The sequence below is a fragment of the Centruroides sculpturatus genome, unplaced genomic scaffold (assembly GCF_000671375.1).
Source record: "Centruroides sculpturatus isolate CEXI.00-Female unplaced genomic scaffold, Cexi_2.0 scaffold1109, whole genome shotgun sequence".
In the NCBI taxonomy this organism is placed as follows: domain Eukaryota; kingdom Metazoa; phylum Arthropoda; class Arachnida; order Scorpiones; family Buthidae; genus Centruroides; species Centruroides sculpturatus.
This window is the reverse complement of record NW_019385423.1, coordinates 18,238-38,685: the sequence shown is the minus strand read 5'-3', so window position 1 is coordinate 38,685 and position 20,448 is coordinate 18,238. Positions and strand designations below refer to the sequence as shown.

At 37.4% G+C, this 20,448-nt stretch overlaps 3 protein-coding genes across 5 annotated transcripts in view; all 3 read left to right on the top strand.

The window, feature by feature from the left end:
• LOC111638841 (protein Wnt-11b-like) overlaps window positions 1–8,167 on the top strand; it is a 17,264-nt gene extending 9,097 nt beyond the window's left edge. Inside the window, exon 5 of the mRNA XM_023384596.1 lies at window positions 7,467–8,167. Coding sequence (XP_023240364.1) covers window positions 7,467–7,641 — 175 coding nt within the window. The 3' untranslated portion in view covers window positions 7,642–8,167. The remainder of the gene's footprint in view (window positions 1–7,466) is intronic.
• Window positions 1,504–5,673, top strand: LOC111638842 (long-chain-fatty-acid--CoA ligase 4-like). Of its 2 annotated transcripts, XM_023384597.1 has the most exons (8): window positions 1,507–1,912; window positions 4,004–4,154; window positions 4,252–4,452; window positions 4,516–4,693; window positions 4,754–4,860; window positions 4,924–5,056; window positions 5,401–5,478; window positions 5,579–5,673. In XM_023384597.1, the coding sequence occupies exons 2-8, from the start codon at window positions 4,017–4,019 to the stop codon at window positions 5,656–5,658; spliced, it is 915 nt and encodes a 304-aa protein (XP_023240365.1). In that variant the 5' UTR covers window positions 1,507–1,912; window positions 4,004–4,016; the 3' UTR covers window positions 5,659–5,673. The 2 variants fall into 2 exon arrangements, with proteins under 2 accessions (XP_023240366.1, XP_023240365.1); XM_023384598.1 differs by lacking the exons at window positions 5,401–5,478; window positions 5,579–5,673 and adding an exon at window positions 5,109–5,383 and having other exon boundaries at window positions 1,504–1,912; window positions 4,924–5,072.
• A 2,806-nt stretch (window positions 8,168–10,973) lies between the features above and the next one.
• Window positions 10,974–19,521, top strand: LOC111638840 (long-chain-fatty-acid--CoA ligase 4-like). Of its 2 annotated transcripts, none has more exons than XM_023384594.1 (17): window positions 10,974–11,341; window positions 13,432–13,582; window positions 13,680–13,880; window positions 13,944–14,121; window positions 14,182–14,288; window positions 14,352–14,484; window positions 14,829–14,906; window positions 15,007–15,076; window positions 16,691–16,752; window positions 17,061–17,125; window positions 17,198–17,269; window positions 17,403–17,542; window positions 17,723–17,895; window positions 18,253–18,327; window positions 18,591–18,779; window positions 18,841–19,116; window positions 19,196–19,521. In XM_023384594.1, exons 2-17 carry the CDS (start codon window positions 13,445–13,447, stop codon window positions 19,378–19,380), a joined length of 2,142 nt encoding a protein of 713 aa, XP_023240362.1. In that variant the 5' UTR covers window positions 10,974–11,341; window positions 13,432–13,444; the 3' UTR covers window positions 19,381–19,521. The 2 variants fall into 2 exon arrangements, with proteins under 2 accessions (XP_023240362.1, XP_023240363.1); XM_023384595.1 differs by lacking the exon at window positions 10,974–11,341 and adding an exon at window positions 12,923–13,006.
• The last annotated feature ends 927 nt before the right edge of the window (window positions 19,522–20,448 follow it).

Sequence of the window (20,448 nt, the reverse complement as noted above, 5' to 3'; positions counted from 1 at the left end):
TATATATATATATATATATATATATATAAGACTATGAATACTAATAATAATAACAAAGTTTAAGGCTAGATTGTTTACAAATAAAGCAAATTAAAATGCTTAATAATGTATTTTTCAATAAATTTTGATGGAGTGGGGAGATAAAGGGATTCGTGTGTCGTATCACCAGTAGGGTCAGGCTTAATTACCTCGTTGCTGGATATTTTTAACAGTAGTTAAATGTAAGTCATATATATATATATAGATATAGGAAGAGAATTTGAGTCAGAGTCATGACTTAATGAAGTCACTTGCAACAGAAGATCATCGGATGAATCATCGACTAGGACTCAAGCGTACTCGAGATTAAAGGATAGATATAAGGATGGACGAGATATGAAAAATTGCAACCAATATCTAATTTAATTAGAAATAAATAGAAGTTTTAATAATTTCAGAAATAAAACACTTACCCGTCTGGACAAGAACAGTAGGCATCAAATGATAGAACTTTAACAAACATTATTGTACCTCGCTCTCTGATTCGCCATAACCTTTGAACTTTAAACTACCGTATCATCTGAGAGATCGGTTATTCTAAACTTTCAAATTTAATAATTTAAATCTTATCTGGGATTTAGCTGCGATAAAATAATTATTTACTAAGAAATTCTCTTCCCCACAAAATATTTGTTGGGATACAATTTAAAAAAAAAATTAAAAAAAATGTAGCCCAAAAATTCCCATTGTCGTCCGTCCGTCTGTCTTTCCTTAATCTCGAGAACGGAAATAGATAGATGAAATCCGAAACCAGATATAGAAACGGCAGGAGCAGGAGGTCCCTATTAAATATATATAAACTTCCCACACAAATCGGAAGTCACAGTATTTTAATTCAAACGTTTACCCCGAAAGCAGTTAATATGACCGGCACGATTCTATTGTTAAAGGAAAAGTATGATATACACGGGCAAGCCACTAGTTTAAAAAATGTCATATCGTATGTCTGAACGTTTCTTATCCGGATTTTAGATAAAACGTTAATACAAAATGAAGTGTTTATTTTCTAGATGTGATCGGAGATCGTCCGATGCCCTCTCCTAAATTATCTCTCGATTGGGATCGATTACAATTCATTGAATGGGGCACGGATAGGAGCAACATCCGATAGTGATTAGGTATATTTAGTTGATGGCCGAATTATCCAGGCGGATAAGGCGTTAAGTCGGGTACACACGTACAAGTACACGTACACGTACACGTATACCGGATAAGCACGCTTATTCTAGTAGTATACAGTCGACCCCCTATAACACCGTTTTATATGAATTCCATGTCGTAAGAGTCACTTAGATTTTACAAATACGTGGGCCGGGCTGTGAACGGTTCACATATTTGTAAAATCTAAGTGACTCGTACAACATGGAATTCATATAAAGCGGAATTATCAACAGTGTTATAGGGGGGCCGACTTGTACGTGTTAATCCGACTCAACGCATGAAGATCGGGAGAGGTGCCTCGGAGGTTCTATCTATGCCAATCTTAGGAATTTAGAAATCCCGGCATAGACTAGAACACCGTCTGGCGGACTCGGATAGAAATAAAAATGACAATTTACGTTCGATTAGGTTATTAACTTCAGCAGATACAAAATAGGATCGAGAGGCGATTCTTCCTCTTAACCCATTCGGACATTAATTACCATTTGGATTAAACCGGAAGTGAACAATGCCTTTCGTATCTTCAAGAACGGAAGAGAGAACGAAAAAGCTCCTCCTCCTTTCTTGAAGGGGGAGGAGGAGCGCCGACAACCGGAAGAAACAGAATTAAGAAAAGACGAACTTTATCTCGGCGGGGTCCGAAGATCGAGGTCGAGTCGTCGATAATCGTACTCGTCGCTTCCAAGTAGTCCGTAACACCAGGCAAACGTCGGTAAGTATTTTGGTTTTTTTATTTTTTTAGTTTTTGAAGCCCGGCTCAGTGCCATTTCATATATAAAAAAAGACACTACATCCGCGTGCCATATCAGTGTCGCACTTCCGGTCGGTGGTCGAGTCGGAGGGGAAGAGGAAATGGCCACGAAAAAAACCATTAGTCGAGGGTTCCGGAAATAATCCCTTCCAACATTGTAAAGTGTCGATTATTCGGAAGGGTCCAAAGTCCACAATTATCGTTTTTTTCCCCGTTTTGGAGAAAGGATCTTTTTCTCGTGTTTTAACGTCTAAAAACACCAGAAATGAAAATCACGTGTGACGTATATGCTGTGCATTTTACGTACGCGTATTTTATTGGATCGATCTTCACCGAATTATTTTTTTTCGTCGGGAAATGGTGCGGGTGAGACACGATTTTAAATATGGCGGCCGAGTCGCCCGAATGTCGCGTCACGAGTCCAGTTACGAAAGAGTTGTTGGAAAAAAATCCGGAACTTGAGTCGATCTTTCGATCTTCGTCCTTCTCGTCTTTGACCTTTATATCGTTCTTAAGATAGGGATTGCCTTTTCTGTCACGACAAAGGCTTAAATGTTTGATGTTAACCTGATGCTTATAAGCGTGTTAATTAACAATATTTAACTCATTAAACTAAATTACAATTTAAAATATTATTGTTATAACTCGGTATTACTTAAACGATTAGATTCGGGCTTGTATTTTTCTACGTTTTCAAGTTTATCGCTGGTGATAAGGCGGTAGATAATGCTATTTGTTTAGTGTCCAATGACTGACTGACTGACTGTTGTGAATAAAACGAATGTCAACCGAATTTTAAATCGTTGCTCATTTACTGTGTGATGGACCTTTACAATTTTGAAGTGCAGTAGATATAGACCTCTCCGGGGCTCAATTTTACTTTCCTGGCTGTTATATAACAGAAGGAAAGTATTTTAAAAAAGACCCCCCAAGATTTTTATATTTTTGTACTCGGGAGACCTGCAAATTTCGAGAAATACATAAAAATATGGGGGGTTTCTGTATACATAGATGTTAGCCCGCGTGTGAGAGAGGGGCACGGTATTTTTCCACCAACTTTAAAGCTTTATAACTCCTGTACCTTTTGTCGAAAATTTCTGAAAATTTGCACAGAGGTTTGCGCATTAGAGGAAAATATTTCTAGAAATTTTCAGGAAAATCGGACCATTGGTTCCTGTGATACGGCACGGTTTGCCTCAACGAATAATCGAAGACATACGACTGAGTATCTATTCGGTCATTGTTCTCGTATTATGTGGAAACATCCGTGCATTACGTTCTCCATTTTAAGTTACAAAATATAATCACGGATTATTTGGTAACATATAAATATTAAACCTCTATAAACAACGTAACTAGATAGAGAGATTTTTATTTTCCACACGTCACTTCTCCTTGTCGCAGAGATAAAAATGGTAAGAAAGAGAGACCTTTGAAACTCAGCTTATTCATTTATTTGATCACTCTTCTTTTAAAATCTATTTGTACTGTGACGAACATAAGTTAAACAATACATTAAATTCCCCCTCCCCCTCCCCCTCCCCCTCTTTCAGCCTTTGTACAGTCCTTCCGGAGAAGCTTGCAATTCCAACGTGATCTACAGGTTACGAGCCTTTTTTTCTTCAAGGTAACGATCCAATTAGAATTTTTGTTACTTTCACTAAGTTTAGCGCGTGTTTACGTTGTTACTGCAAATTATCTGTAGTAATTTTAACGATAATTTAACTCCTCACTCTCCCTCAACCTTTAACCACCGAAATTTAGTAGCATCGGTTCCCAAATATTCGAATCTCCCTGCAAAATTTCAGAAATTTTCGGCTGAGAGGTTAAACAAAATCGTGCTCACACACAAATACACATACATATAGAAGAAACCTCCAAAAATGTAAAAATATTCGGGGATTCTTTACGTTTGTAACGCGCAAACAGGACCAAGTTTTCCTATAGAAAGTCCTGGAGGAATCCTCCTCGACTTGTCGCGTTGTCATAAACAAGTAAACCTTCAGAAGATCAAAAATGTAATTTTTGTTTTCTAATTTCTGCCATTTTTAGTTTCGAAGTGCAAATGAACAAAGTTGCCATATTTTTATTTCTGTCGGCGGCGAAAGTCTTCATCTTCTTCTTGGATTTACTAACTCTTCCTCTTTATCTTGTTGTACAAAAGCCTTGGAGAAATTGGACGTGGAAACGACAACAGAAATGGGTGAGTCTTATTCTTTGTCAGATAATTAAAAATAAGTAAAAAAACACCGAAAGCACGTTTCTCCGCAGAAGTATGAATCACTTATTTATATTGTCAGGCGGCCATTGTGGACGAACGAAACCCTAGAAGCGCTTACAGGGGGCTAGATACATCCGAAAGCTTGCATACTGAACTCTGTACTCTGGATGAACTGTTTCGAAAGTGTGTGGAGAATCACGGGGATAAAAAGATGTTAGGAAGTCGAGAGATATTGAACGTGGAGAGGACCAAACGAGAAGACGGAAAGATCTTTAAAAAGGTGAGATTTCAGTGAGGTAAGTGAGAGGAAGAATCTTGTTTTTTATCTTTTGTGGTTTTCTAGATGATCCTGGGTGATTACAAGTGGCTGACTCTGAGGGAAGCCGATCGCAGAGTGAACGATCTAGCCTTGGGTTTGAGGAAAATTGGTCTGAATCCCGGCGACAGAGTGGTGATCTTGGCAGAAACCAGGATAGAATGGTTGCTAATTTCTCACGCCTGCTTCCGAACTGGAATCGTGGGTAAGTATCACGCGAATGGTTGATTTTCACCCGAAATTCGCTTCAATATTTTGATTTCAGTGGCCACCTGTTATACCAATCTGGGAGAAGAAGGACTAACGTACGGAATTAATCAAGTCGAATCTCCTTATTTGATCACTTACGCCGAACTTCTTCCTACCGTTAAGGTAAGTGGAGGCTTGGAACGTGTTCTCATCGAAAGTAAAGCGCTAATGTTTTGTTTATTTTAGAAAATCTTGCCCAAACTTCCATCTGTTAAATGCATTGTTTACTTTGAGGATTTTGGCGTTCGGGTTTCGGACGATATTCCGGATGTAAAACTTTACAGTTACTCACAAGTAGAATCTATGGGACGTGACTGCGGTAAGTAACGCTTAGAACTACATGAAGTACAGTGATTTTCATGTGGTACAGTACATCGCCCTGAACTATTAGTTTTCTCATTTACACGTTCATGTATAACGGACAAGCAGCGCCGTGACTAGACTTTTATGCTCCCGGTGCGAGCTTCTGTAACTATGACCCAAAACTTGGTGCAGGTCATTTCTGCTCCCTGTGCCTGGACACCGCTGGCACCGCCCTAGTTACGGCACTGCGTACAGGGGCGCCTGTTCAGATATATTTGAACAGGCATAACACAATGATCGGAACCATTTAAGTTACTGTTCAAACACCGCCCATTGTTTTACACTTTTGTTTATTCGAAGATTGCCAATTGGTGTCTCCTTCTCCCGAAGACATCGCTATTATAATGTATACTAGCGGATCGACGGATGCACCCAAAGGTTTGTTTTTTTTCTTTTTTTAAATATATTTTGTATATCTGATTTTGATATTTTTACAATTCGAAAATTACCATTTAATTAAGACGAATTCTAATTTCAGGTGTGTTGATATCTCACAAGTGCTTTATAAGAAGCTTAAAAACGTATTCTAATTCAGCCAAGCCTCTTTTGTACGTATAATTTTAATGAAATCGTACGATAAATTAGTAGTAGTAGTAGTAGTAGTATGGCAAATTAGATTATAAGATGTATACTTATCGTAATTTTTATCTAATACAAACACAATAACCTCGATACGATTTGTCTCTATCAATGTTAAGCATATTACTATTTGTTACGTAATAATTTGTCTAATACTTGAACTGCATTTTCGATATATTTATAATCATTTCTAGAATGTTTAGTGGGGGTCCTCGTAGCCTTATTTACGCTAATTTAAGTTACAGTCGACCCCCCTATAACACGGTAGATACGTTCGGTTCTTTATGAAATTGATGTTTTACGAGTCTTTGAATACATGAACCAATCACAGCCCGGCACGTATGCAGTTTACGGCTGTTTGAAAGGTTTTCTTCCATAAAATTAATCGATTCTAGACTAATTTGATTCAACATTTCCAAAATACGTATAATTTTTTTGGGAATAATCCGTATAAACTATGATATAAACAAAAAAAAAAATTGTAGGATTACTTACCGAATGTGCACCATTCAAAGATGCCATTGCTTAAGCTTGTTTTCGTCGTGGAGCTTGTCATCGAATGGCGCTCGCGTGCTTCCTGATAAATTATTTTTTTTTTTTNATTTTTACTCGAAGAGCCGAGTCGGACTGCAAATAAAAATATTATTTAATTTTTTTCACGGTAACTTAATTGGCTAAGAAGGATCAAAGTGCAATTAAAAACGAGTCAGAAGGCGTAAAAAGTATACCGGATCTGGCGTTAAAAAAAAAAAAATAATATTTTCCAAAATATTTTGAATTATTCTCGAAAACAAAATGGGGAATCGCATAGAACGAATCTGAGATTTCTCTTCCGATTTTTCGGGCCTCAGACCGTGAGGCCCCTCACTAAAATAAGGGGGCCTCACATTACCTGTATTGTGAATATTTTGGGCCCTCCCCCCAAGTGCCAACCTCACGAATTTTGAACGGAGCTTTAATTCAGTCGAAATTTCCTCATAACTTACGTCACGACCAATTGAAATCTATTGAAAATTCAAATTCGACGAATCAATGGCCGTTTAATCGATTTAATCGTTTATCCGTAAGATAGAGAATATTTCGGTTTATCGGAACACCCCTAGTCTCGAATTACGTAAGCGACAACAGGCGTAGGTAGTGTCACGTGTCACCAATTCCGTCACCCATACCACGCGATAGTCTCGACGCCATTTTGTTTTAAGTCACGTGGAGTAGATCGAGTGTAATTCCCGATAACGCGATTCAAATTACTTTATTTATTGTGAAAAATGGCGATTGATAGAAATTTCATACCCGTGACAACAAAAGGAATATAAACAACCGACGGAGTAAACAATACAATATTTTGAAAATCGGCAAACAGAATCCCGCAATACGCGTTTTAAACTCAAAGTAACGTAACGTTAAAACGGGGGAGGGGGGTGGAACGTTAAGCAGAAACTAACCTTCGCGAATTAAATAGTAAGTAGGTTAATAATAGGAAAAAATAAGTTTTTAACGTCATCCAGTCGAGATGCATTTGACCTTTTCAATTTGTTCGGTCGTTTCGTATTGTTTCGAAACGACGAGTTCTTCTTCCACTTCCCCCCCTTCGCCATCTTCTCGTGTCGTTAACTTTTAATACGTCAATTCAATAGTCTCGCGCGTTGATACGTCACAAGATTACGTAAAACACCACGCGTAATGACGTGGGGATTTCGTTTTTCTGTTGCGGGCGCGAGGGGGCGCCTTGCGAAGTTTTCTGTGTGAAACCATTGTTTTTTTTTTTTGTTTTGTTTGTTTTTCAGGACGTGCAACGCCAGTTCTACGGGAACGGATGGATGCGATTCTATGTGTTGTGGGCGAGGATACCGGACGATGGTGGAGAAGAGGGTGGTCCAGTGTCGTTGCAAGTACCACTGGTGTTGCTACGTGGAGTGCCAGAGGTGCGAGACGGAGGTGAAACTGCACCTATGTCGATGACCTTCGCTCCGTTTAGTCTCGCGCTTTATTTATAGGGGTGGGAGGTCCGAGAGCCGAACCACTTATTTTATTTATTGGAGGGACGACGAGGGCTCGGACCGGCTCCCGTTTATATATATATATATATATATATATATATATAGGCCTATATATATTTTTGTTTTTGGGAAGTCGCGGTGGGGACGACCGGAGCCGCCTCCTCCGATAAATTTCGAAGGTTCCGGACGTTCCGCGCCGCCGGATGCTCCTGATGGAAGCGAATTGCCATTTACTCGGGAATTAAGTAGGACGCGGCAAATTTATTACGTAATTACGCGCCGGACGACGCCGCGCTAATTGGCACTAAAGACCGCGGACGGCATTCCGATAAGTAAATAAATAATATGTCTTCCTTCCCCCTCTCGGAACGTCCGCCGGTTCTCGTTCCGACTGAGACTTCCGGTCGGGACCGGAAGTTCCCTTTCGACCGGCGACCGCGCCGAATTTTCATTTCGTTTATAATAAACGAGACTTTTTTTTTTCCATATTTGGATTCGTTTTGTTTTATTTTTCCTCTCGATAGGTGACGCCACGACACCGATAGGTGCCGTGGCGACACCTATCGGTGGCCTCGTCGTACGAGAATTACGTGCGCGCCGGGCAGGTTTTTCTTTTACGTCATCAATTAATTTTCGTAGGTTGGATCAAAGCGAAAATTACAACGAAATTAATAAAGACGGAAAATCTCCTTGTAGACGGAAGAATGACGTCATAGAAACACGTAAAATTAGAAAAAAAAACGGAAAGTAATGGAAATTCGTGGCACTCGGAAGTATGGCGCCATCTGTTGACGGCGAAACAAATTAATTTCGTAAAATATGACACTAGCCGGGTTATTTCGCTATAATAGGTTGGACCAGTAAATTTTAACTAATTAATTAATTTTCTTCATTGATAATTCGAATAAAGTCGGTTCCTAAACAGTTTTTGTATTGAGGAAAATGGTAAGTGTTGCCCATAGCTTGGTGAGTAATTATAATGGCGAAGAGGTGAGTAATTATAATGAGAAAAGCGCATAAAATTCTATTCGTTACACTTTAAATCGATTATACTCGATTAGTAACTTATTTTATTAGGCGTCCTTGATATTAATGTTATAATTTGACTGGTTGTATTGCCCATTAAAACCAACCAGCTAAAATATACAACATACAAAGGCTGTGTTTAATACACGTCCGCCATTTTCTTTTTAGTCACGGAAGCGTGTCATTTATGTTGTGTACAGACAATGAGCTAGAATATTCTAACTAGTACACAATTAACAGAGGACGAGATTAAAACAGTTCGCTTTATTTCGCCTATTTAAATACCACACTTATCACTTTAAACTCTGATCTTACCTTCTTTATAACAATTGAATAAAATCTAGAAAATGGCTAAATTCCAGATGAAACGATTTACATAAGAAAATAGATTATAAAGTGACAATCCTGTCCGACACGTGGTACAAACTTCGATATTTTGACGGCCAAGAGGTCTTTGTATCCTAAACACTGGGAGTTCGGTCGTGCCTCGTTGGGACTGGCTGGCACGTGGAGTTTTCCGGGTTTTCTCCACGTCTGTAACGCCTAAATAGGGGCCAGTTTCCCTTAAAAACACCTCCCGGAAGGCAGATCGGCCAAGTGTTGCGTTACTTTAACTAAACAAACATCGGTATTTTGACTAAAAACAAAATGGCGGTCGATAGTACTCGTCGTTGCACCAAGAGCGCTTGGATCTAATATCACAGTACAATGACTATATATATATATATATATATATATATAAGACTATGAATACTAATAATAATAACAAAGTTTAAGGCTAGATTGTTTACAAATAAAGCAAATTAAAATGCTTAATAATGTATTTTTCAATAAATTTTGATGGAGTGGGGAGATAAAGGGATTCGTGTGTCGTATCACCAGTAGGGTCAGGCTTAATTACCTCGTTGCTGGATATTTTTAACAGTAGTTAAATGTAAGTCATATATATATATATAGATATAGGAAGAGAATTTGAGTCAGAGTCATGACTTAATGAAGTCACTTGCAACAGAAGATCATCGGGTGAATCATCGACTAGGACTCAAGCGTACTCGAGATTAAAGGATAGATATAAGGATGGACGAGATATGAAAAATTGCAACCAATATCTAATTTAATTAGAAATAAATAGAAGATTTAATAATTTCAGAAATAAAACACTTACCCGTCTGGACAAGAACAGTAGGCATCAAATGATAGAACTTTAACAAACATTATTGTACCTCGCTCTCTGATTCGCCATAACCTTTGAACTTTAAACTACCGTATCATCTGAGAGATCGGTTATTCTAAACTTTCAAATTTAATAATTTAAATCTTATCTGGGATTTAGCTGCGGTAAAATTAATTATTTACTAAGAAATTAGCGGCATTTTGCAAAATTCTCTTCCCCACAAAATATTTGTTGGGATACAATTTAAGAAAAAAATTGTAGCCCAAAAATTCCCATTGTCGTCCGTCCGTCTGTCTTTCCTTAATCTCGAGAACGGGAAAAGATAAATGAAATCCGAAACCAGATATAGAAACGGCAGGAGCAGGAGGTCCCTATTAAATATATATAAACTTCCCACACAAATCGGAAGTCACAGTATTTTAATTCAAACGTTTACCCCGAAAGCAGTTAATATGACCGGCACGATTCTATTGTTAAAGGAAAAGTATGATATACACGGGCAAGCCACTAGTTTAAAAAATGTCATATCGTATGTCTGAACGTTTCTTATCCGGATTTTAGATAAAACGTTAATACAAAATGAAGTGTTTATTTTCTAGATGTGATCGGAGATCGTCCGATGCCCTCTCCTAAATTATCTCTCGATTGGGATCGATTACAATTCATTGAATGGGGCACGGATAGGAGCAACATCCGATAGTGATTAGGTATATTTAGTTGATGGCCGAATTATCCAGGCGGATAAGGCGTTAAGTCGGGTACACACGTACAAGTACACGTACACGTACACGTATACCGGATAAGCACGCTTATTCTAGTAGTATACAGTCGACCCCCTATAACACCGTTTTATATGAATTCCATGTCGTAAGAGTCACTTAGATTTTACAAATACGTGGGCCGGGCTGTGAACGGTTCACATATTTGTAAAATCTAAGTGACTCGTACAACATGGAATTCATATAAAGCGGAATTATCAACAGTGTTATAGGGGGGCCGACTTGTACGTGTTAATCCGACTCAACGCATGAAGATCGGGAGAGGTGCCTCGGAGGTTCTATCTATGCCAATCTTAGGAATTTAGAAATCCCGGCATAGACTAGAACACCGTCTGGCGGACTCGGATAGAAATAAAAATGACAATTTACGTTCGATTAGGTTATTAACTTCAGCAGATACAAAATAGGATCGAGAGGCGATTCTTCCTCTTAACCCATTCGGACATTAATTACCATTTGGATTAAACCGGAAGTGAACAATGCCTTTCGTATCTTCAAGAACGGAAGAGAGAACGAAAAAGCTCCTCCTCCTTTCTTGAAGGGGGAGGAGGAGCGCCGACAACCGGAAGAAACAGAATTAAGAAAAGACGAACTTTATCTCGGCGGGGTCCGAAGATCGAGGTCGAGTCGTCGATAATCGTACTCGTCGCTTCCAAGTAGTCCGTAACACCAGGCAAACGTCGGTAAGTATTTTGGTTTTTTTATTTTTTTAGTTTTTGAAGCCCGGCTCAGTGCCATTTCATATATAAAAAAAGACACTACATCCGCGTGCCATATCAGTGTCGCACTTCCGGTCGGTGGTCGAGTCGGAGGGGAAGAGGAAATGGCCACGAAAAAAACCATTAGTCGAGGGTTCCGGAAATAATCCCTTCCAACATTGTAAAGTGTCGATTATTCGGAAGGGTCCAAAGTCCACAATTATCGTTTTTTTCCCCGTTTTGGAGAAAGGATCTTTTTCTCGTGTTTTAACGTCTAAAAACACCAGAAATGAAAATCACGTGTGACGTATATGCTGTGCATTTTACGTACGCGTATTTTATTGGATCGATCTTCACCGAATTATTTTTTTTCGTCGGGAAATGGTGCGGGTGAGACACGATTTTAAATATGGCGGCCGAGTCGCCCGAATGTCGCGTCACGAGTCCAGTTACGAAAGAGTTGTTGGAAAAAAATCCGGAACTTGAGTCGATCTTTCGATCTTCGTCCTTCTCGTCTTTGACCTTTATATCGTTCTTAAGATAGGGATTGCCTTTTCTGTCACGACAAAGGCTTAAATGTTTGATGTTAACCTGATGCTTATAAGCGTGTTAATTAACAATATTTAACTCATTAAACTAAATTACAATTTAAAATATTATTGTTATAACTCGGTATTACTTAAACGATTAGATTCGGGCTTGTATTTTTCTACGTTTTCAAGTTTATCGCTGGTGATAAGGCGGTAGATAATGCTATTTGTTTAGTGTCCAATGACTGACTGACTGACTGTTGTGAATAAAACGAATGTCAACCGAATTTTAAATCGTTGCTCATTTACTGTGTGATGTACCTTTACAATTTTGAAGTGCAGTAGATATGGACCTCTCCGGGGCTCAATTTTACTTTCCTGGCTGTTATATAACAGAAGGAAAGTATTTTAAAAAAGACCCCCCAAGATTTTTATATTTTTGTACTCGGGAGACCTGCAAATTTCGAGAAATACATAAAAATATGGGGGGTTTCTGTATACATAGATGTTAGCCCGCGTGTGAGAGAGGGGCACGGTATTTTTCCACCAACTTTAAAGCTTTATAACTCCTGTACCTTTTGTCGAAAATTTCTGAAAATTTGCACAGAGGTTTGCGCATTAGAGGAAAATATTTCTAGAAATTTTCAGGAAAATCGGACCATTGGTTCCTGTGATACGGCACGGTTTGCCTCAACGAATAATCGAAGACATACGACTGAGTATCTATTCGGTCATTGTTCTCGTATTATGTGGAAACATCCGTGCATTACGTTCTCCATTTTAAGTTACAAAATATAATCACGGATTATTTGGTAACATATAAATATTAAACCTCTATAAACAACGTAACTAGATAGAGAGATTTTTATTTTCCACACGTCACTTCTCCTTGTCGCAGAGATAAAAATGGTAAGAAAGAGAGACCTTTGAAACTCAGCTTATTCATTTATTTGATCACTCTTCTTTTAAAATCTATTTGTACTGTGACGAACATAAGTTAAACAATACATTAAATTCCCCCTCCCCCTCCCCTCCCCCTCTTTCAGCCTTTGTACAGTCCTTCCGGAGAAGCTTGCAATTCCAACGTGATCTACAGGTTACGAGCCTTTTTTTCTTCAAGGTAACGATCCAATTAGAATTTTTGTTACTTTCACTAAGTTTAGCGCGTGTTTACGTTGTTACTGCAAATTATCTGTAGTAATTTTAACGATAATTTAACTCCTCACTCTCCCTCAACCTTTAACCACCGAAATTTAGTAGCATCGGTTCCCAAATATTCGAATCTCCCTGCAAAATTTCAGAAATTTTCGGCTGAGAGGTTAAACAAAATCGTGCTCACACACAAATACACATACATATAGAAGAAACCTCCAAAAATGTAAAAATATTCGGGGATTCTTTACGTTTGTAACGCGCAAACAGGACCAAGTTTTCCTATAGAAAGTCCTGGAGGAATCCTCCTCGACTTGTCGCGTTGTCATAAACAAGTAAACCTTCAGAAGATCAAAAATGTAATTTTTGTTTTCTAATTTCTGCCATTTTTAGTTTCGAAGTGCAAATGAACAAAGTTGCCATATTTTTATTTCTGTCGGCGGCGAAAGTCTTCATCTTCTTCTTGGATTTACTAACTCTTCCTCTTTATCTTGTTGTACAAAAGCCTTGGAGAAATTGGACGTGGAAACGACAACAGAAATGGGTGAGTCTTATTCTTTGTCAGATAATTAAAAATAAGTAAAAAAACACCGAAAGCACGTTTCTCCGCAGAAGTATGAATCACTTATTTATATTGTCAGGCGGCCATTGTGGACGAACAAAACCCTAGAAGCGCTTACAGGGGGCTAGATACATCCGAAAGCTTGCATACTGAACTCTGTACTCTGGATGAACTGTTTCGAAAGTGTGTGGAGAATCACGGGGATAAGAAGATGTTAGGAAGTCGAGAGATATTGAACGTGGAGAGGACCAAACGAGAAGACGGAAAGATCTTTAAAAAGGTGAGATTTCAGTGAGGTAAGTGAGAGGAAGAATCTTGTTTTTTATCTTTTGTGGTTTTCTAGATGATCCTGGGTGATTACAAGTGGCTGACTCTGAGGGAAGCCGATCGCAGAGTGAACGATCTAGCCTTGGGTTTGAGGAAAATTGGTCTGAATCCCGGCGACAGAGTGGTGATCTTGGCAGAAACCAGGATAGAATGGTTGCTAATTTCTCACGCCTGCTTCCGAACTGGAATCGTGGGTAAGTATCACGCGAATGGTTGATTTTCACCCGAAATTCGCTTCAATATTTTGATTTCAGTGGCCACCTGTTATACCAATCTGGGAGAAGAAGGACTAACGTACGGAATTAATCAAGTCGAATCTCCTTATTTGATCACTTACGCCGAACTTCTTCCTACCGTTAAGGTAAGTGGAGGCTTGGAACGTGTTCTCATCGAAAGTAAAGCGCTAATGTTTTGTTTATTTTAGAAAATCTTGCCCAAACTTCCATCTGTTAAATGCATTGTTTACTTTGAGGATTTTGGCGTTCGGGTTTCGGACGATATTCCGGATGTAAAACTTTACAGTTACTCACAAGTAGAATCTATGGGACGTGACTGCGGTAAGTAACGCTTAGAACTACATGAAGTACAGTGATTTTCATGTGGTACAGTACATCGCCCTGAACTATTAGTTTTCTCATTTACACGTTCATGTATAACGGACAAGCAGCGCCGTGACTAGACTTTTATGCTCCCGGTGCGAGCTTCTGTAACTATGACCCAAAACTTGGTGCAGGTCATTTCTGCTCCCTGTTCCTGGACACCGCTGGCACCGCCCTAGTTACGGCACTGCGTACAGGGGCGCCTGTTCAGATATATTTGAACAGGCATAACACAATGATCGGAACCATTTAAGTTACTGTTCAAACACCGCCCATTGTTTTACACTTTTGTTTATTCGAAGATTGCCAATTGGTGTCTCCTTCTCCCGAAGACATCGCTATTATAATGTATACTAGCGGATCGACGGATGCACCCAAAGGTTTGTTTTTTTTCTTTTTTTAAATATATTTTGTATATCTGATTTTGATATTTTTACAATTCGAAAATTACCATTTAATTAAGACGAATTCTAATTTCAGGTGTGTTGATATCTCACAAGTGCTTTATAAGAAGCTTAAAAACGTATTCTAATTCAGCCAAGCCTCTTTTGTACGTATAATTTTAATGAAATCGTACGATAAATTAGTAGTAGTAGTAGTAGTAGTATGGCAAATTAGATTATAAGATGTATACTTATCGTAATTTTTATCTAATACAAACACAATAACCTCGATACGATTTGTCTCTATCAATGTTAAGCATATTACTATTTGTTACGTAATAATTTGTCTAATACTTGAACTGCATTTTCGATATATTTATAATCATTTCTAGAATGTTTAGTGGGGGTCCTCGTAGCCTTATTTACGCTAATTTAAGTTACAGTCGACCCCCCTATAACACGGTAGATACGTTCGGTTCTTTATGAAATTGATGTTTTACGAGTCTTTGAATACATGAACCAATCACAGCCCGGCACGTATGCAGTTTACGGCTGTTTGAAAGGTTTTCTTCCATAAAATTAATCGATTCTAGACTAATTTGATTCAACATTTCCAAAATACGTATAATTTTTTTGGGAATAATCCGTATAAACTATGATATAAACAAAAAAAAAAATTGTAGGATTACTTACCGAATGTGCACCATTCAAAGATGCCATTGCTTAAGCTTGTTTTCGTCGTGGAGCTTGTCATCGAATGGCGCTCGCGTGCTTCCTGATAAATTATTTTTTTTTTTTGCGAAAAATTCGCTGAACTTTGGAGACATCATTAATATAAATATAATTTTTATGGACGTTAAATAATAAATGGTTTTTAGTACGTCCGCTACTCGTTTAAACTCAACGGTTTGTACAATATTCGCTATTGGTCTAGATTCGACCAATCCTGTCGCGACACGAGTCGGCGATGACGTTTTACCGAATTATAGGAGTTTTTTTAGCGTGTTTGTACGAATACTGTCGCAATTTTTTCGCCGTGATATAGAAATCCGAACTATATGAACCCGTGTTATTGTGGCGTCGACTGTATTTATATTGTGACTTTCACGTGTTTACTTATTGCAATACGTTTTAAGCCTTCATTGTAATGTATCGAATGTCTTAAAATATGTTTTTATTTTCTGAAATGACCCCCCGTGATACATAACTAGGATTACAGATAATCCCACTCCAGCAAATTTGAATGCTTCTTTCGTCTAAGCAGAATAGGATTAACTGTGGTTTAAAATATATAATTTTAAAGTATCGAGTGTACTTTTAAAAGGGGATACCATTCGATTTTATCAGAGCAAATGGGTTCGACTTATCGCCATTTGTTAGAGCAATACGTTGTATCTTTTCTGTATCTTAGTCTTTTATTTTTTATAAAAAATTTCTCATAATTCAAGTTATTCACTCTTTAAATTTAAATAATTTTAAACTTTTCGTGCTAACGAAGTAAAATGTACAAAGAAATGACTTTTACTGAATATTTTTACCGTTTTATTTCAGAAAGGAAGTGTGTGGAGAATCACGGGGATAAAAAGATGTTAGGAAGTCGAGAGATATTGAACGTGGAGAGGACCAAACGAGAAGACGGAAAGATCTTTAANTTATAAAAAATTTCTCATAATTCAAGTTATTCACTCTTTAAATTTAAATAATTTTAAACTTTTCGTGCTAACGAAGTAAAATGTACAAAGAAATGACTTTTACTGAATATTTTTACCGTTTTATTTCAGAAAGGAAGACGACTTCTTCTTAGCATATTTACCAATGGCTCATATCTACGAGCAGTTAGCGGGTAAGCCCTAGAAATATTAGAAAAGTTGCGGCAGACGTTTTTAACGCGAAAACGTGTACGCCGGACGTTCAGCGCCACCTTCCTGTAAGCCTAGAAGTTTGACAATGGCGTTTGGAATCATGTTCGACGTTCCAAACGCTATTGTCAAACTTCTAGGCTTACAGGAAGGTGGCGCTGAACGTCCGGCGTACACGTTTTCGCGTTAAAAACGTCTGCCGCAACCTCTCTATTCTCTTTTAATATAATATTTATTTAATGTTTTTATTTCTTTATATAAGTTTATACATGTATTTTTTTTGTTTTTACAGAGAACTTTTGTTTAGTTAACAAAATTCCCATTGGGTATTCTTCGTCTCTTACTCTAACCGACAAAGTTAGTACTTTTTATATTTTCCTATCGACGGTTGTTAAAACGTATACATTTTAATACAGTTTTTCATTTCAGTCTCCTGGTCTGAAAGCGGGATGTAAAGGAGACATTAGTCTCATTAGACCGACACTTTTACCAGCAGTTCCGGTGAGCTTCCTCCCCTATTATTTATTATTGCATGGCGTTATTAAAAATTGAAATATTTAATGCTTAAATACGAAGTAAAATATTCTATTCTATTGTATCATTTAATTTGCCTAATTTCTTGATATTTAAACAGTTAATGTTAGACAGAATTCGCAAGAATATCAACGAAGTGATGAATGCAAAAGGTCCTTTGACCGCATCCGTATTCGATTTCTGCGTCAATTATAAACAATTTTGGAAAAAATTCGGCTTCCAGACTCCTATTTTAAATAGGTAAATCGAATTTTTTTTGGTTCTATGATTTAAATAAACCTAATAATAAAATATTTCGAAAATTCACTCGATATTTTAACCAAAGGGTTAGGGGTCCATCATTCGCTTCTGATTAATGCCTTAATCTTGCTTTAATTTCTTATACGAGGAGGAATTAACTTTCTCTTCTTTTGACAACAGATTACTTTTCAACAACATCAAACAATTAATAGGAGGACGTTTGGAGATTATGAGTTCGGGAGGAGCACCACTGTGTCCCGATACACAAGACTTCGTCGAGACTTGTCTAGATGTGAAAATCTGTCAAGGGTACGGATTAACTGAAACAGTTGGTGTGGCCACTCTCAGCAAAGGTAAGTAGAAATTATCTTTTGACTCATTCGAGTAAAATACAATGGGATCAGTATGACGCATTGTATTTGTAGATCAATTCTCTTCTTCGATGTCCACGTGGAAGGTAACACCCTAAATAACTTCAACATTCATTATTTTTTTACCATTACTCCACACATACAGTTTATACAGAAAACACGTGGTTCGGTTCGTGGTTTCTTACGAATCCCCGCGTTGTATGGAGATTTACTGTACTAATTATAAATTTCACAAGGCCCGGAATGTTTTATAATATTTTAAAGATGTATTTTAATAAATTTTATTGTATTTATTCTATTAAATTTATAAATATGTTTTTTTTTCTTTTTGTTTTTCAGTGGAAGACTACAGCAAAGGCAGAGTGGGTTCTCCTATAGGTTCCTGTTTGGTTCGTCTAGTGGACTGGGACGAAGGTATTTAACTATTTGTGACTCTATTATCGAACTTGACGGCTGTAATCTTGTAGCCCGATTGATTTTATTTGTGATATTATCTGAAATCTAATGGGAAATTATTCGATTTGCCATTAAATAACCTCTGAATAGAGGACACCGTCGGGAGCGAGAAGTTTGTAAATAAAACAGATGTCCTATTTTAAGAGTCTGGGTATTATAAAAATGTCTGTTAAGTAGAAGTGTCCATTAACGGCAGTTCCATAGTATTTCCTTTTTTTCAGGTGGTTATTACGTCACCGATAAACCATACCCTCGAGGTGAGATTGTGGTTGGTGGAGAATGTCTCAGTGCGGGTTACTTCAAGAGAGACGAATTGACTCGCGAAAGCTTCCGAGAAGAAGATGGAATCAGATGGTTCTATACGGGTGACATCGCCGAAGTCCATCCCGACGGTTGCTTCAAAATCATAGGTAAGCAGAAATTAAGGATCGTTTATGAAACAATGGCAAACTTATTTTCTGTGTTTTGTAGATAGAAAAAAGGATCTGGTGAAACTGCAATTCGGAGAGTACGTATCGTTGGGTAAAGTAGAGAGCAGGCTGAAGACGTGTCCTCTAGTGGATAACATCTGTGTCTTCGGCAATGGTTTTCTAGATTACGTTGTGGCCCTGATGGTTCCCAATAGGGTTCAGTTAGAACTTTTGGCTAAGGAATTAGGCAAGGAAGGAATGGACATTCTTAGCCTTTGCAAAGACAAGAAAGTAATTCAAGAAGCTACAAAAATCGTTCAGACACACGGAAAAAACTGTGAGTTTTCTTTTTTTTTTTTATATTTAGTCTATCTGTAATTGGAATCGAACAAGACTGGTGGCTTCTTTCTTTTCAGGTGGTCTGTTGAGTAGAGAAATTCCTAAAATTCTAACATTGTGTTCGGAAGAATGGTTACCCGAAACGGGGTTCATCAGTGGAGCGCTGAAAGTTCGTCGGAAATTTATTCAAAACTATTACAAGAAAGCGTTGGATTCTATGATGGGAGACGATAAGAACACCGGAAATTTCAAATCTATCTGAATATCGATAGAAAATTCGTTTTAAATTAGTCTCGAAGTTTCCTGTTTGAATACTTCGATATTAAATCAAAGTACTTACAAATAAGTAATTGTTTCTGTGCATCAAGACGATACACTTACAATAAATACACATTCCATGAAATGGTACTAATAAGTTATACTTTATTAATGGCATACGAGACACAACAAAAATTATTATTTTAATCTTATTTTCATAAATTTATGGTATAAGGGATCATCCTTAAACTACGTTTTCCGATTTACCGGAGGGAACATACAAGAAAAGATCAATAAAATATAACAAAGGAAGACGAATAAGTAATTATAAACACGTGGTTTTTATACCCTTAAAATCAAGCTTTTTACCATTATATAATGATTAATAGTATAAATATTTCAAAAAAAAAACTTCACAACAGATGGCGCTACAAACAACTCTTGCCGGGAAAGTTACGCAATTCATTTCCGAATTTAATATAGAAGAAATGTCAATTATGGCGAAGGTTTTTAAGAAACATTCCAATTGATTTCATTAAAAATTACTTCGCGTAATGCTATTACAGTAGACTCCCCTATAACACTGTTGATAATTCCGTTTTATATGAATTCCATGTTGTATGAGTCACTTAGATTTTACAAATACGTGTGCCGGGCTGTGAACGGCTCACGTATTTGTAAAATCTAAGTGACTCGTACAACATGGAATTCATATAAAACGGAATTATCAACAGTGTTATAGGGGGGGTCTACTGTATAAATAGCTTAATAGTGTATCTAAACACAAATTTATACACGTAATTAATTACGGGGTGTATCGAAATGAGCTCCTTTTAGATAAAACGAAGCCACATCTATCTCCATAATAAAAATAAACACTTCAATTATAAATTAAGCAAGCATTCAAGTTTCCTGGACCGAGTAAACAATGATTTTTTATGCTTGAATTATGTCGACTGATAACGTTTAATTTATGTATAATTATAGTATTTATTTTTGCAACGATTTCTATTTGATATATATCAATAGATAACAAAGTCCGGATGAATTAATGAATTTCAAAAATAACTTT

Coding starts and splice junctions, on each gene's coding strand:
- LOC111638840 (XM_023384594.1), top strand. CDS start 13,445: ATGAACAAAGTTGCCATATTTTTATTTCTGTCGGCGGCGAAAGTCTTC. Junction 17,270..17,402: donor CACTTTTACCAGCAGTTCCG/GTGAGCTTCCTC, acceptor ATATTTAAACAG/TTAATGTTAGACAGAATTCG. Junction 19,117..19,195: donor TCAGACACACGGAAAAAACT/GTGAGTTTTCTT, acceptor CTTTCTTTTCAG/GTGGTCTGTTGAGTAGAGAA.
- LOC111638842 (XM_023384597.1), top strand. CDS start 4,017: ATGAACAAAGTTGCCATATTTTTATTTCTGTCGGCGGCGAAAGTCTTC. Junction 4,155..4,251: donor GGAAACGACAACAGAAATGG/GTGAGTCTTATT, acceptor TTATATTGTCAG/GCGGCCATTGTGGACGAACG. Junction 4,694..4,753: donor CTTCCGAACTGGAATCGTGG/GTAAGTATCACG, acceptor TTTTGATTTCAG/TGGCCACCTGTTATACCAAT.